The 16383-nt window shown below is 33.3% G+C and overlaps 1 protein-coding gene across 1 annotated transcript in view; it reads left to right on the forward strand.

Annotated features, from left to right (window-relative positions):
* USP15 (ubiquitin specific peptidase 15) overlaps positions 1 to 16383 on the forward strand; it is a 97640-nt gene that overhangs the window by 5551 nt on the left and 75706 nt on the right. Inside the window, exons 2-3 of the mRNA XM_021711166.1 lie at positions 3871 to 4001; positions 15796 to 15922. Of these exons, the coding sequence (XP_021566841.1) occupies positions 3871 to 4001; positions 15796 to 15922 (258 nt within the window). The remainder of the gene's footprint in view (positions 1 to 3870; positions 4002 to 15795; positions 15923 to 16383) is intronic.

The raw sequence follows: 16383 nt of genomic DNA on the forward strand, positions 1-16383 counted from the left end.
AGAGGTTAAAGACATACAGATTGTACACAAAGAAGTAATACAACTGTGTTTATGCAGACATTTATGTTTATGTAGAAAATTCAATGGAGTCCAAAGAAACCAAAGAAGTTACTAGAACCGACATGAGTTTGCTTTATAGAATACAAAATCATTATTAAAAAATCTGTTGTATTCTTATATATTAAAGATGAGTAACAAACTGAAATTTCAAAAATGCATTTTACAATAGCATCAGAAAATATAAAATACTTGAGGATAAATCTGCAAAATAAGTTCAAGACTTGTATACTGAAAATTACAAAACATCACTGAGTGAAACTAAAACCTAAACAGAAATTGAGTTAGTGGATCAGAAGATTCAATACAGTTAAATTGCTGCTTTCTCTTTAATCTATTGATTTAATACAATTTCAAGTCACAGTCCTAGTATTTTTAAAAATTGAGATTGAATTCATGTATCATAAACTCATCCTTTCAAATTATATAATTTAGTGATTTTTAAATTCAAAAAGTTGCACAACCATCACTACCATCTAATTTTACATTTTTGTGACCCCAGAAAGAAACCTTGTACCCATTAGCAATCACACCCTTTTCGTTCTCTTACAACCCCACATTCCCAGCCCTAGACAACCTACTAATCTGCTTTGTCTCAATGGATTTGCTTATTCTGGACATTTCATATAAATGGAATTGTACAGTATATATTTTTTAATGTTTGGCTTCTTTCACTTAGGACAACACAGTGTTTTCAAGTTTCATTCATATTGTAGCATGAATTAGTACTTCATTCCTTTTTACGGATGAGTGATTTCTGTTGAATAGATATAGCATATTTAATGCATGCATTCATCAGTTGATGTACATTTGAGTTTTCATCAACTTTTGACTTGTGAATATTGCTGCTATGAACATGCATGAACAAGTTTTTGGGTGAATTTCTACTTATAAATCATGGGTATATATCTAGATGTGGAATTGTAACTCCATTATTTAACTATTGGAGGAACTGTTAGACTGTTTTCCAAAGTAGTTGTGTCATTTTATACTGCTGGTGGCAGTGTATGAGGATTCCAATTTCTCCACATCCTTGTCACCTTTTGCTATTGTCTGTCCTTTTTATTGTAGACTTAGTTGTGAAGTGGTATCTTCCTTGGGATTTTGACTTGATTTCCCTAGTGATTAATGACAATAGGTATCTATCTCTTCCTGTGCTTATTATATGTCTTCTTTGGAGAAACGCCTCTTCAGATCTCATGTCCATTTTTAGTGGGTTTATTTTTTACTTTTGCATTTTAGTGTTTTTGTATATTGTGGACAGTAGACCCTTATCAGATGTATGATTTGCAAAAGTTGTCTCCTGTTCTGTTAGTTGTCTTTACTTTCTTGATGGTGTCCTTTGAAGCACAAAAATTTTTAATTTTTATGAAGTCCAGTTTACCTATTTTTTTCCTTGTTGCTTGTGCTTTTGGTGTTAGAAAACATTGCCGGAACCAAGGTCCCACGGATATGCACTTATCTTTTTTTCTAAGAATTTTATAGTTTTTGATGTTATATTTATATCTTTGATCAATTTTAAGTTAACTTTTGTATATGGCATGAGGTAGGTAGTGGTCTAACATTTGTCTTTCACATGTTGATATTCAGTTGTCTACTAGGCTTTTTTTTTAATGGAAATTGACAGACTGATTCAGAAATTCTTGTGGAAATGCAGATTACCTAGAATGGCCAAAACAACTTTGAATTCTAAAAAATTATAAAACTTAACACTATCTGATTTCAAGACTTTATTAAAGCTATAATAATCAATACAGTCTGATATTGACATAAAGACAAATAGATCAGTTGACCAGATTAGAGAATCCAGAAATAGATCTACACACATGTGGTCATTTGATTTTAGACAAAGATATAAGAGGAGTTGAGTAGCAGAAGGATAGTCTTTTAAAATACATTCTGCATGAGCATTTGGATGTCTATTTGCAAAAAAACCTGAACTTTGATCCATATACAGAATTGTATACAAAATTTACCCCATATGGTTAATTTTGTATATGAATTATAGGCCTAAATATAAATACTAAAAATTTTAGGAAAAAAATCTTGTGATATTGCATTAGGCAAATATTTCTGGGATGATACAAAAAGTATGATTGTTTTTAAAAAGTGACATTGTATTTTATCAGTAATAAAATCTTCTTCAAATGATACTATTAAGAGAATGATAAGAGAAGCCACAATGTGGGAGACAATATTTACAAACCACATAGCTGATAAAAAATTTGTATGCAGAATATATATAAAGAGTTTGTAAAACTCATTTTGAAGAAAACATAAAGTCCAGTGGGAAAAGAAGGCAAAAGATTTCTTTTCAACAAAGAAGATAGGGTTTTTAAAAAGTATGTGCAAAGATTCTCAGCATCATTAGTATTAGAGAAATCAAGATTAAAACCACAATGAGGTACCACTATACATGTTTTAAAATAGTTAAAATGCAAAGGACTGACCCATATTATGTGCTGGCAAGGCTATAGAGCAAGTGAAACTCTCATAACTGTTTCTGTGAACATAATATAGTACAGCCACTTCAGAAAATAGTCTGGCAGTTTTTAAAAAAGTTAAACGTACGTTTATTATAGAACCCAGTCATTCTACTCCCGCGTATTTACTCAGGAAAAATGAAAGCACTTATTCATATGAAAAGTTGTACATGAATGTTCATACAGTGATATTTGTAATAGAAAAAATTGTGAACAACCCAAATGCCCATCAACACCCAGATTAAACACATTGTAGTGCATCTATGTAATGAAATCCTACTCAGCAATTAAAAGGAATAAACTATATAAAAATATGGGTGGATCTCAAAATAATTATGTAGTATGAATGAAGCCAAGCAAAAAAGAGGAAATATTATTTTTATACTGGAAATGCAACCTGTCTTTAGTAACAGAAAGCAGGTACTATTTTCATATATAATTCTTGAAAATCCAAATTAGTTTATAGTTGCAAAACATTGACTAAGCAACATATTAATCCCTTCAACTTTTTCCCCAGTATCTTGATTTATATTGTTATACCTTATTAGGAATTGTATGTTCTCATTACTGAAATGCTGCCAAGAACAATTTTGCTTTTCACGTATGTTAAGACTAACTCAGACCAAGAAAAATCTCCTTTAAGTTTGATACAACTTAGTAGCTATTTGTTTCTACACTTTGGTAATTCAAATGACTAGCTAAAAAATAAGTCTCAAATTATGACTGTGGTGTAGGTATGACTCCAGAAATTTCTCTAGATCGCTAACCTGCCCTGCACTAGATTTCCGAGCTTGATTAGAACTTTGAAAGTTCTAATCACCCACACAATGACCTCCAGCTTAGATCTTGGAAGGAATCTTGATCATGAGACTTCTGGGGAAATGAGATGGTTCACAAGATGCCCTTCTGTGGTTTTCATCATGGTTCCCAGCCTATGTGTCTTGGAGTTATTGAAAAAAGATTGGTGATTTGCTTCCGAATTTCCTGCATCAGCTGATGCTAGAGAATGACCCCTATTACTACATGAGAGATCTCTGCTACTCAAAATATTTGGGAAACACAAATACTCCATAGCATTTTTTGAAGAGCCTAATAAAAGAAAAATTATGTCTGTGAACACAGCTTTTTGACCAGTTGTACAAATGGAAAGTTATTAATAGTTTATTTTGAAATATGTAGGAGATTTGAACCTCTTCAGAGCTTTCTTTGAAACTGATCATTTAAAATATTTAAATTAGTCATGAGTTTAATTTTTAATGTACACAATTAAAGTATTAAGAGGTGTGTGCTGTTTCTTTTTATGTAGTGAATTAATTTTTTTCTTTTGCAGATGGTGATGCCCAGTCACTTAAAGAACATCTTATTGATGAATTGGATTATATACTATTACCAACTGAGGGCTGGAATAAACTTGTCAGCTGGTATACATTGATGGAAGGTCAGGAGCCAATAGCACGAAAGGTACTTTTTAAGAATAATGGAATATAAATATTTTCCTTGACTATTTCACATTTAAGAGTTAATTTGATGAATTGTGAGCCTTGTCACTTATCTTGGAGGAAAGGGGTAGTAAACTGTTACTGTACAGTGAATAAGACTATCAATAACAGCTAACATGAAAAGAACGTTTACTTATGCTATCAGTAGTTTTAAGGACACTATATTATCTAGTTTAATCCTCTCTCTATAGAGAGAAAACTCTATATGGCAAGTATTATTTTCCTCATTTTATAGATGAGGAAAAGAGGACAAAATGTTAGATAGGATCAGGGACTCTTTTTAGAAAGTCATATCAGGGTACGGATTTAGGCAACCTGACCCTGTTTTCTGTGCTACACTGCTTTTTTGATAAAACAATTGGAAAAAATGAAGAAGCTAAAAGGGGAGGAAATATTTTTGTAACAATTTTTTAAACTTGAAAACGTACATTTTTTTTTACATATTCTTTATTTTAAAGTTTTAAAATTATTGTCTAGAAACATTAGGATTCTGTCTAGAATCATTAGAATTTCTGTCTTATGAGGAATACCAGCCATATATATGTACACACACACACAAGATATATATTTGCTTTATCTATAGTTACTGGAGAATTGAGTGTTTTGACCAATTAAAGGCTAGCCTATTTAGCTGTAAATCTGTCTAGAAGAATAAATGTATTCCTAGAATAAGTGAAAAATCTGCCTCTCGAATATCTTCATATGTATTAATCTTAATGATATACTTTTTAAAATAAATGTAGCACATTATACAAGTGTTTGTTATGGTAAACAGGTCAACCAGCAACTTCATTGCCATTATTCTTTAAAAGAATAATGAGATAGAGAGAAGTTTCTTGAAACCTATGCCTGATAAACAAATTATAAAAGACAAAGAATCATGACTATTTCACACAGATAGAAAGAAAAAAGCTTGAGAAGTCTATTAGGAGACCCACACATGTTTTTGGTAAAGTGGATGAAGTTTATTCAACCTGTAAAATAGTTTTTAAATTTTAATGTGCTTAGAATTGTCTGGAGTTTTATTAAAGATGTACTGTCCTCTAAAATTAAATCAGTTATGAAATTTAATTAATCAGAATTAAATTTGAGAATTTGGTGCATTTTTACTGTGCCCCACATGACTGATGCAGGGGGAACTCATTTAAAGAAGTAATATACCAGCTTTATAGGGTCTGAAGCCCAGGTTTGATGTTACCAATCTCTGACTGCACTAAAAAATCTAGGATTGGTGATACCCCAAGCTATAAATGCAGAAGCAAAGTTAAATATCTTTCTTGACCTCAAAACATCTCTGAATTATTTCATTTTGGTGTCAGCATTCAATTTACAAAACTAAAAAAAGCAGAGATATAAGCAATTAATAAAATGAAATCAAAATCCAAGAAAAACAGCAGATAATAGAAAAGACTCATAAGAAATCCAGATAATTGAGTTATTCGATTTATAAATACTGTGCTAATTATGCCCTCACAAATGAAAGAATTGAGAAATAAGACGAAACTATTAAACAAGACCAAATACAATTATAAAACTAACATAGTTTTATAGACTTAATGTTTGGGAACAACACTAGGTTAAACAGAATCAAAGAGAGACTTTGTAAACTAAATGTTTTATCAGTAGAAAATATACAGTCTAAAACTTAGAGAGATGAAAGAATGGAAAATACAGAAAAACATGAAGGCATACATGGAATATAGTGAATAAGTTGACATGTGTATAATTAAAATCTTAGAAGGAGAAGAAAGAATGGGGTAGAACTAATATTTGAGGAGGTGATAGCTGACCATTTTTTTCAAGCTGAGAAAGTTATTATGTTAGAGATCAAGAAATGCTAAGAATCTCAAACTGTAAAAATGCAAACAAAACTGTACCCAATAAAAATGTTGAAAAGTGAAGGCAAAATGATTTTTCTGATATTAGCCAGAGAAAATTTTAGATATATTATCTTTAGAGTAAGGACAAGACAAAGAAATCACTTCTCAAGAGAAACATGGAAGCCAGAAAACCATGGACTATCTTCAACATGCTGAAAGAAAATAACTGCCAATGTAGAATTCTGTGACTAAGGAAAGAATCTTTCAGATATGAAGGTGAAAAAAGCCATTTTTAGACAAAAACTAATAGAATTTGTTATCAGCAGACTTTCACTAAAGGAAATACAAAATGGTCTTCAGAATGGAAAGAAAATTATCCAGATAAAAGCTTGGAGACACAGGAAAAAATGTAGACTGACAAAATATAAATACTGTGAGTAAATTTTTAAATGGACTGTTTAAAACATTAATAATAATTTCTTATGGAGTTGAAAATGTGTATAACATTAGACAGCAGTATCGGCATGTAAGTTAAGATAATGTTCTCCAAGATGTCCCCTGAGTCCTCATATTCACATTCTTGGGTAGTCTTCTTTATTTTATACCAGGGTTGGTCTTGTGTGGCCAGTAGCATATAGCAGAACTCACGATACATCTCTTTCAAGATTAGGTTATAAAAGACACCGCGGCTTACATCTTGGGTGCGCCCGCACTCTAGCTCTCTCTCTTTCTCATTTCTCACTCGGGGGAATTCAACTGCACATGGCGAGGACACTCAGGCAGCCTATGGAGAGGCCCTCATGGTGAGGAACTGAGATCTCTGGCCAATAGAGAGGAACGGAGGCCTGCCAGCAACCATGTGAGTGACCTTGGAAGTGGATCCTTTAGTTCTAGTTTAGCTTTCAGACGATTGAAGCCCCAGTCCATCCCTTGATAGCAACTTCATGAGAGACCCCAAGCCAGATCAACCCAGCTAAGCTGCTCCCAGATCCTTTACCCTCAGAAACAATGTGAGATAGTATTTGCTGTGTTAAGCTGCTAATTTGGGGGGTTATTTATTAGGCAGCAAGAGATAAATAATACCCATCTTGGTACCTGGAAGTAAGATGCTGACGTAACAAAAACTGGAAATGTGATGGTGGCTTTGGGGCTGGGTAGTGGGTAGAACCTGTAAGAACTATAAGAGTGTTATGAAAGCCTGAAGGGCCTTGAACTAGCTGTTAGTAGAGTAGTAGACTTTGATGAGGCTATCAGTGAGGACTTGAAAATTAGGAAAATCTTACTGGAAACTGGAGGAAAGCAGTCTTTGTTATGAAGGGGCAGAAAGTTTAGCAACGTGTTACCTGCAGTAAACAGAAAGGTGAAAAATGTATCTACGGAAACTAGAGATCTGCCACAGTATTGAAAGTACTGCCTGGTTTCTTCTTGAGCTGCTGGTAGTGAGAGGTCAGAAAAGAGAGAAACTGAAGACAGGCGTGTTAAGTAAAGCAGAGCCAAGATTTACTAGTTTTGAAGATTTCCAACTCCTCCAGATGGCAATCGATAATAAAACTAAAATATTTCTGAGCAGTGATCAAAATTCAGGGCATTTTTCAGAAAAAAATATTGATCTAAAGTTGAAGCCAAGGATGTGACTATAAAACTACCTCTGAAAATTGAAAGATGGTGCCTCACAGTTGTATTCAGAGGAAAGACTCTGGGGGAATTTGTGCTTAAAGTTGTCCTCTCAGTAATACTAATTAACAGTATTAAGGGTTTCTCCTCAGTATCTGGCTTTTAAGAACAGTAGGGCTTCTAAGAAGCTTGAGAGCAATTCCTCAGCATAAAGCCAGAGTAGAGAGGTTTCATCCTAGAGACATTTGAGGTATGCTTTTTGTCTAATGGAATGAACATCAGTAAGATCCAATGGAGATCTGTATTGTTTTTGTGAGAATTACATCACAGAACCACTACCATCTTATACTGCAGACAGCATAAAATGAAAGGCCTTTGACCTCTCAGACTTCTGCAAACAGAAATCAGGCAGAAAATTTACTCAACTGCAAACATGTGCTAGCTCATGAAAAAAGGGTGACTCAGCAGAACCAAAGGTTACCACGAGTCATTTTCAGACAAGGGTAGAATTGAGTCCTAGCCAAGGAACTTCAAGTATTGGCCAAGGCAGATTTTGTAATTGCTGTGGACCATTGACTTCTTTGTACCTACTATTCCTCTCCCCCCTCCAAAAGAGGAATATCTAAAAAGTTGTTCTGCATGCTTCACCATTTTATTTTGAATGTAAGTAGGGCAGAAACCGACTCTTAGTTTACAGGTCTGTAGATCAAGAGGAAATACAATAGCCCCTCTTATCTGTGGTTTCACTTTCCATAGTTTCAGTTACCTACAGTTGAGCCACGTTCTGAAAATATTCAATGGGAAATTCCAAAAAACCCGAATTCTTAGGTTTGAAATTGTGCACCATTCTGAAGTCTCATGCCATCTTGCTCTGTGCCCCCTCTTCCCCACACCCCTGAGTTACCCTTTTTTACAGCATGTTAATATACTTCCTACCCGTTAGTCATTTAGTAGCCATCTTGGTCATCAGATTGACTGGCACAGTGCAGCGTCCAAGGTCAATAGTAGCCCAACACTGTACCACAATGTCTGCATCATTCACCTGACTTCTCATCACACAGACATTGTATCATCTCATATCATTATAAGGAAAAACGTGAGAATAGCACAGTAAGATACTTTGAGAGAGACCATGTTCATGTAACTTTTATTACAGTACCTTGTAATTGTTCTGTTTTATTAGTATTGTTTTTCTCTTACTGTGCCTAGTTTATAAATTAAACTTTATCATAGGTATGCATATTTACATAAGAAAAGCCATAGTGTATATAGGGTTGGTGCTGTCCATGGTTTTAAGCATTCACTAGGGGTCTTGGAACATATCTCTTATGGATAAAGGGGGGACTATTATATAATCAGGATGCTTAAGAAATTAACCCAAGTTCATCTGCACCTGGATCAGATATGATGACAAATTTCTGAACTTGGAGTTAATGCTAAAATGGAGAGTTAAGAAACTAATGGATGACTTTTGGAGGAGGAAACTGTATTTTGCATGTTGGGGAACAAACTGTGAATCTTTGAGGGTAGAGGGCAGACTGTGTGGCCAACCTCAAAGATGCTTCTCAGGCATTGCAGCCTCCTAATATTTTCACCCTTGTGTAATCGCCTCTCATGTTGTACCAGAATTGGTCCGTGTGACCAGCAGAATGTGGCAGAAGCAATGGTATGTCACTTCTGAGATAAGTTCATAAAAGACATTAGTACTTAGATATTGGGAGTGTACTCATGCATGGTTGCTCACTCGCTCTCTCGCTCACTCTCCCTCTTGCTCACTCTCCCATCAATCATTGTGAGGCCATATGTTTTGCATTTAGCCTATGGAGAGACCCACATTTCCAACAACATGATTAACCACCATGATCTAATTAACATGTGCATTGTACTTAGTCATTGCAGAGTACAGATTTCTTTTAAGTAGAATTTTTTAGCAAAATTGATCATATGCTGAGCCATAGAAATTATAATAAACTTCAAGTTATAGAAATGATTCAGTATATTTTCTTTCCCCAGTGCGATTAGGCTAGGAGTCGGTATCATAAAGATAATAATTTTATGTGCCCCAACTACCTAGAAATGGAACAATATACTTCTAAGTAATTCTTGAGTCAATGAGAAGTTAAAATGAAAATTCAACATATTTTAAACTGAATAATAATGAAAATGCAACTTAAAAGAATAGCTAAAACCATTCTTAGAACTTTATAGTGTAAATTGCAGATATTGGAAAGAAAGAAAGTCTGAAAATCTGTTATCTCAAGAAAGTAAGAAAAGGAAATTAACTTAATCAAGAAGAAATACTGTAAAGTAGACATGAACAAAATAGAAAGCAAACCTACATTAAATGAACAAAGTTCACTCATTGTAAAGAACAGTGAAGAATTAGACCAGTAAAATAGAGATGAGTCTTGGCAAGATTGATAGAGAGTAGACACAAATAGCCTAGATTAGGATTGAACAGGAGAACATCATATTAGAGTCTAAAGACTTTTAACAAATACTATGTTTTCAACAATTTCATGTAATAATTTGAAATTTTAGATGAAGTAGAACATTTCTAGAAAAATAAAACTTCTAAAAGTTGACACAATAAGAAATAGGAAATCTGAATTGAGTCATTTGTTGAAAACTTCCCATGAAGAAAGCTCTAGGACCAGAAGACTTCACCAGTATATTCTACAAATATTTAAGGGAGAAATATACCAATACTGTATGAACTCTTTCAGAGAATAGAAGGTGGAATACTCTATAACTTATTTCATTAGGTTAGCATAAACGTGACAGAAAACCTGAAGGACATTACAAGAAGGAAAAAGTATAGGGTAGTCTCACTCATGAACATAGATGCTTAATTCCTAAATATGTTAGTAACAAGGCAAATCCAGCAATTTGTAAAGAGGAAAAAAAGATCCAGTTGGATTTTTTTCCCCAAAGGATGCAATTTCAATTTAACTTTGAAAATTAATCATTATAGTTTTGGTATTAGCAGAATAAAGAAGAAAAATCATCTTAATAGATGCAGAAAGAACATTGGATAAAACTCAACATCGATGTATGATCGTTAAAAAAAAAAAAACTCTTAAAAAACTAGGAAAAGAAGCGTACTGCAAACATTAAACTTCCTGGTAGAATTTTAAAAGCTCTCCTCCGATCCAGGGACTAAGACAAGGATATCTATTAGAAATCTTAGCCAGTATGGTAATGCAGTGAAAATAGCTAAATGAATGAGAGCTGAAAAGAAGCAACAAAACTGTCAGTGTTCTTAGAAGACATGATTCTATGGGTTTTAAATTCCAAATATATGTACTGATAATTGGTTAGAATTAATAAGTATAGCAAGGTTGCCTGATATAAGGTAGAAAATTCAGTTATTTATTGTAACAAATAAAGCTGAGTTTCTTAAAAATGTTTGTACAAATTTATGGAGTACCTGAGAAATTTTGTTACATATAGATAATTAATAGTAATCAAGTCAAGGTATTTAGGGTATCCATCAAACAAGTACAATACACTTTTGTTAAGTATAGTCACCCTACTCTGCTATCAGATAGTGAATTTTTCCATCTATTTTACTGTATATTTGTACCCTTTAACCCAGTTTTCTTCATCCTTCCCCCTCCACCTACTCATCCTTCATAGTCTGTCACTCTCTACATCCATGTGATCAAGGTTTTTAAGCTCCTACATATAAGTGAGAACATGTGCCTCACTTTTTGTGCCTGACTTATTCCACTTAAGATAGTGACCTCTGATTCCATTCATGTTGCTGCAAATTACATGATTTTGTTCTTCTTTTTATCACTGAAAGTTTTCAGTTGTTTATATGTAACACATTTCCTTTATCCATTTATGTATTGATGAACACTTAGATTGATTCCATGTTTCTGCTGTTATGAATAGTGCTACAATAAATATGGGTGCAGGTATCCCTTTGACATATTGATTTCTTTTCTTTGAGGTACATATCTGATAGTAGGATTGCTGAATTGAATGCTAATTTTATTTTTAGTTTTTTGAGAAATCTCCATACTGTTTTCCATAGTTGCTGTACTAGTTTACATTACCACCAACAGTGTATAAGCATTCCCTTTTCTATACATCCCTGCCAACATCTTACTTTTTGTCTTTTTTATAATAGCCATTCTGACTGGGATAAGATGATATCTCATTAGGTTTCAATTTGTGTTTCTCTGATGATTAGTAATGTTGAGTTTTGCTTTTTTAAAAATAGTTATTGGCTTTCTGTATGTCTTCTTTTGAGAAATGTCTGTTCATCTCCTTTGCCTACTTTTTTTTTTTTTTTGAGTCGAATTCTCACTCTGTTGCCCAGGCTGGAGTGCAGTAGCATGCTCATGGCTACCACAACCTCAACCTGCTGGTCTCAGGCGATTCTCTCCAAGTTGCCCAGGCTGGTCTTGAAACCCTGGGCTCAGGCAATCCTCTTGCTTCCACTCCCTAGAGTGCCGGAATTACAGGTGTGAACCACCGTGCCCAGCCTCCTTTGCCCACTTTTTGGAGTTGTTTTTTTCCTGTCACAGTTGAATAGTTTGCAGATATTTTCTCCCATTTAATAGGTTGTCTAGTCATAAAGTTGAATTTTAAAATAATGTTTACAGCAAGTCAAAATAACTTAGAAATAAACTTAACCAGAACCGTGTCTTTCTACATTGAAAATTACAAGCCGGGCTCAGTGGCTCAGCCTATAATCCCACGCCTTTGGGAGGCTGAGGTGAGTGGATTGCCTGAGCCCGCGGGTTCGAGACCCGCCTGGGCAGCAAGACCTCATCTCTACAATAAATTTAAAAAAATCAGCCGGGTGTGGTAGCGCATGCCTGTAATTCTGGCTACTTGGAAGGCTGAGGCGGAAAGATCACCAGAGCCCAGCAGGTTGAGGCTGCGGTGGCCAGGAGCGGCCACTGCACTCCAGTCTGGGCAGCAGTGAGACTCTAACTCAAAAAAAAAAAAAGAAAATTACAAAACATTTCTGGGAAAATGTAAAGACAACCTAATGAGTTAATGAATCTAGGCTGTGAATGAAGGACAAGTGGGTCACCAAACTTTTTCTATGTAAGAGTAGTTATTTACAGCTTTAGGGAGCATTTGGGCTCTTGAAACTACTGAACTCTGCTGTTTTGGGCATGAAGGTAGCCATAGATCATTAATGAGTGAGTGTGAAAACAGCAAGGACATAAGTGAAGGGGAGTGCCTGTATTCCAGTAAAGCACCAATTACGGAAATAGATATTGGGTAGGACTTTCCCTATAGGTCATAAGTTTGCCCATCACTGATCTACGTGTTGATTTTAATGTCTGTGAACACCACAAAAAGAAGAGCAAGTAGATACTATTTGTGTATTGTTTGGAATGAGTATATATCCCCATCTATGAAGTAATCTTACTAAAAATTGTAAAAAAAAAAAAAATGAATTGGGAAACTTTGAGGTTAAAAGACACTTGAGACATACTAGTCTATAGCAATATATGGACTGTTTTAGATCCTTATTCAAACAGTATATTCCTAATAAAACGGGAAAATTTGAATATGGACTTGTTTGATATTAATGAATTTGTTTTAATTTTTTAGTTCTGATAATAGTATTGTAGTTATGTTTCCAAAAAATATATACTGAAATACTTATGGATGGACTGTCACATGTAGGATTTATTTTTTATCCATTAAGAACTATGATTTCATAGTTGTGTTATAGATATCTGTTTGTCGCCCTTAACTGTTCTTACCCCGACTGTAGGAACTAGGTCTCATTAAGTCCTTCTAAAGTGAATGCAGCTAGTTCTTCCAAAAATACTGAGTACTGAATTTCTTTAGAAGTTACTTTTATTTCTCATGCCATTGTGGGGAGGGAAGCAATTGGAATTAAATTCTCATACACAGATGTAAACAGTACCATTAGGTTTGTCAAATATACGTAATGGCTTTGAACAAAATGTTCTCTAGTATCCACAGCTAAATGAATACATAGAAATTATATTTATTTTAATTCTGCATAAACTCATATTTCCTTCACACACTTAATAAAGAGACTGACTTTGCTACCATGAATTAAAGAAAATATTTTTACATATCCATAAGTCTTAAATTTTGGACAAGGAGTCAGATTTCTCCACATTCTCCTTATTTATGGTACTATAATAGCATTATAATCATTTATAGTAAATATTACAACTGTCATCTGTAATTCTGAAACATAATTATCATTTCTGACTATTTCCCTTTCAACTTATTTCAGATGTGTATTTTAAAGGTTATAATAGTTGGGTAAATATAACTTTGTCCCTTTTTAATAACTTTCTTTCAGTTACAGTTTTCAATAACCATCACTTTTAATGCAAGCATTTTTAATGAGGGCAGGAGACTTTACATAAACTAATATAAAGGAGAATATGTAAACATATAATCCATGTGTGACCGTAATAACACTGATTCATAAATATGCTGATTTTTTCTGTTATGGTGCTATTGTTTTCAAGCTTTAATAATACATATGGTATGTTCCTTTCAAATTGTGAACAAAATCATTCTTTAAAAAGGAACAGCTTTTGGAAGTAGTAAAAGAATAACTTAATAGTCATCTTCTGAGTAATTGATGGTGAAGGTGTAGCGATATAGAATGTTGTTGAAGAGAATAATTCTGAATGTGAATAGGGTGGATTTTGAAATAATTTTGACATTTTGTTTTCATATATCTTACAATGAAACAGTTAAATCACCAGGTTCTTTCCAGGACATGTCTATTAGAATTATGAAAATTGGTTCTCATTTTTTAAAAACTATGCTTATTTGGAAAATATGTACTTCAATATATGTTGTAATAAGGAATTTTCTTGTAATTTTTTATTTTATCATATTTATCCCTTTCCCTGCTCTGCTGTAGGTTATTTTATTTACCTTTTATTGTCCCATAAAAATGAGGCCTGCAATGTACTTACTAGTTGTAGTGAGCTACCAGTGATTAGTAACGGATTATTGTAGGATTTTACTCAGATATTGAGTACTAGAGCAGAAATTTCTGATTGATATATTGGATTTCTCATTTTTCTACTAAATATCTACAAGTAATCTTTTATAAAATTTAATATGTGACTACATTTTTAACCAGAAAATAAATCAGCATAAGAGGTTTAAAACAAATCTTGGTAGGTGGTAGGACTTATAATTTATTTGCTAGTTTTATAAAATGAATTAAGTTCATTAGCAGAAGGAGAGGGTGCCGGCTGTTACTTGTTCTAGAAATTTGTAACAAGCATGATTAAGAGAATTTATATAGCTAAATACCATAAAAATTTACATTGCGTTAGACAAGTAAATACTGGATAAACTGCATGTGAGTGTTTTGAGCCGACTTGCCTGCCCTTCAGTGAAAATGCAGGTCATTGTGCAAGTCCCTTTCTGAACTGATAGGAGCTGTGGGTCCGTCCAGCAGCCACTGGAGCCTCCCTCTTGCCATATTTGTCTCACATATCACATATCAGGCCCAGGACTATTTTCAGAAACAGTGTTCATGACTGAAATCCTACAGTTAACCTTTAGAAGATCAAAAGGAAATATATTTATTTAAAAGGTGACCCTCATATATACATATTTTCTCTTTTTATGTTTTATTGCTTGCATGTTTGTCAGCTTTTTAAAAATTTGTTGCATAGAATTACTAAGTGTGCAGTTAAAGGTCAAACAAAGTCATTTTAGGATAAAACTAACATATCAGTTACGAGGCCATAGTTGAATATTTTGGCAGCAGTAATTTGGAGTTATCCTTTTAAATGATTTATTTTAACATACAGAGTGATAATATAGCCATTCTATGTATATATATAGAAATTGTATTATACTTAGCTTTTTAAAGGTTTTCTGCTTGGGATCATTACTGAAATCTAGAAGTATGTTTGTATCTTTAATTAGAGCTGTCTTTATTTGTATAACAGTACAGAGGGAGAGTTTATATATATTTACACATAGCCAGTTTAGGTAAACTTTCTTACCATAAATACTGAATGTATTCATTATTTATAATGTATCAAAGTATCTTCATAAACCAGTAGAATGCCTTTCCAAACTGTCGTTTAATGTTTTAAAATCATTATTCCTTTCTGTAAAATATTAATATTTCCAAAAATGTTTCTTGCGTTTGACTTTTCAACTGTCCAATATATTTTGTTTTATATTGATAGGCTGTAATCGTTATTCTTTTTCATTGGAGATCTGCATTTTTTTCTAAAGCCTCTTTAGAGAAAATATTGCAATTAGAGAGAGAGAAAAATATATTGATATAGGTGATGCTGATCTGTTTTATTTTTTGTTTTTTAGGTGGTTGAACAGGGTATGTTTGTAAAACACTGCAAAGTAGAAGTATATCTCACAGAATTGAAGCTCTGTGAAAATGGAAACATGAACAATGTTGTAACGCGAAGATTTAGCAAAGCTGACACAATAGGTAAAGCAAGATCCTGTTCTTTTGTAAATCATTGCCAATAGATATCTAGTTAGAGTTCTCTTTGTTTTATACTATTAGAATGATAACCATTTTAAAGGTTTATACATAAACAGTACAGATTCTCAGCCTCCATGCAAATATATTTTAGCTTAGAGTTATTGTTTCTTCCTCTATTTTGTGTTTACTTGGTGAGTTTAACATTTTGCTTTTGTAGAAAAATGTCAAATTGTTATTGTTCTAATTTAGCATTTGAAAAATGCATGTCAGTTTGTGACATAAAAAAATTAAAGTAGGACTTTAATTTAGATAATTTAGATAAAACTAGGTAAGGAAGCATGCAAAATGGCAATTGTTTATTTCCTTTTACTCTCAGTATAGACTTTTGTACTCTAAATACAGTTAAATAGATAAAGGAGCAGGATTAGCATTGTTGTGGCACATGGATTTTTTTTTTTTTTTTT

Source organism: Carlito syrichta, unplaced genomic scaffold (assembly GCF_000164805.1).
Source record: "Carlito syrichta isolate Samal-C Ts95f unplaced genomic scaffold, Tarsius_syrichta-2.0.1 Scaffold301892, whole genome shotgun sequence".
NCBI lineage: Eukaryota > Metazoa > Chordata > Mammalia > Primates > Tarsiidae > Carlito > Carlito syrichta.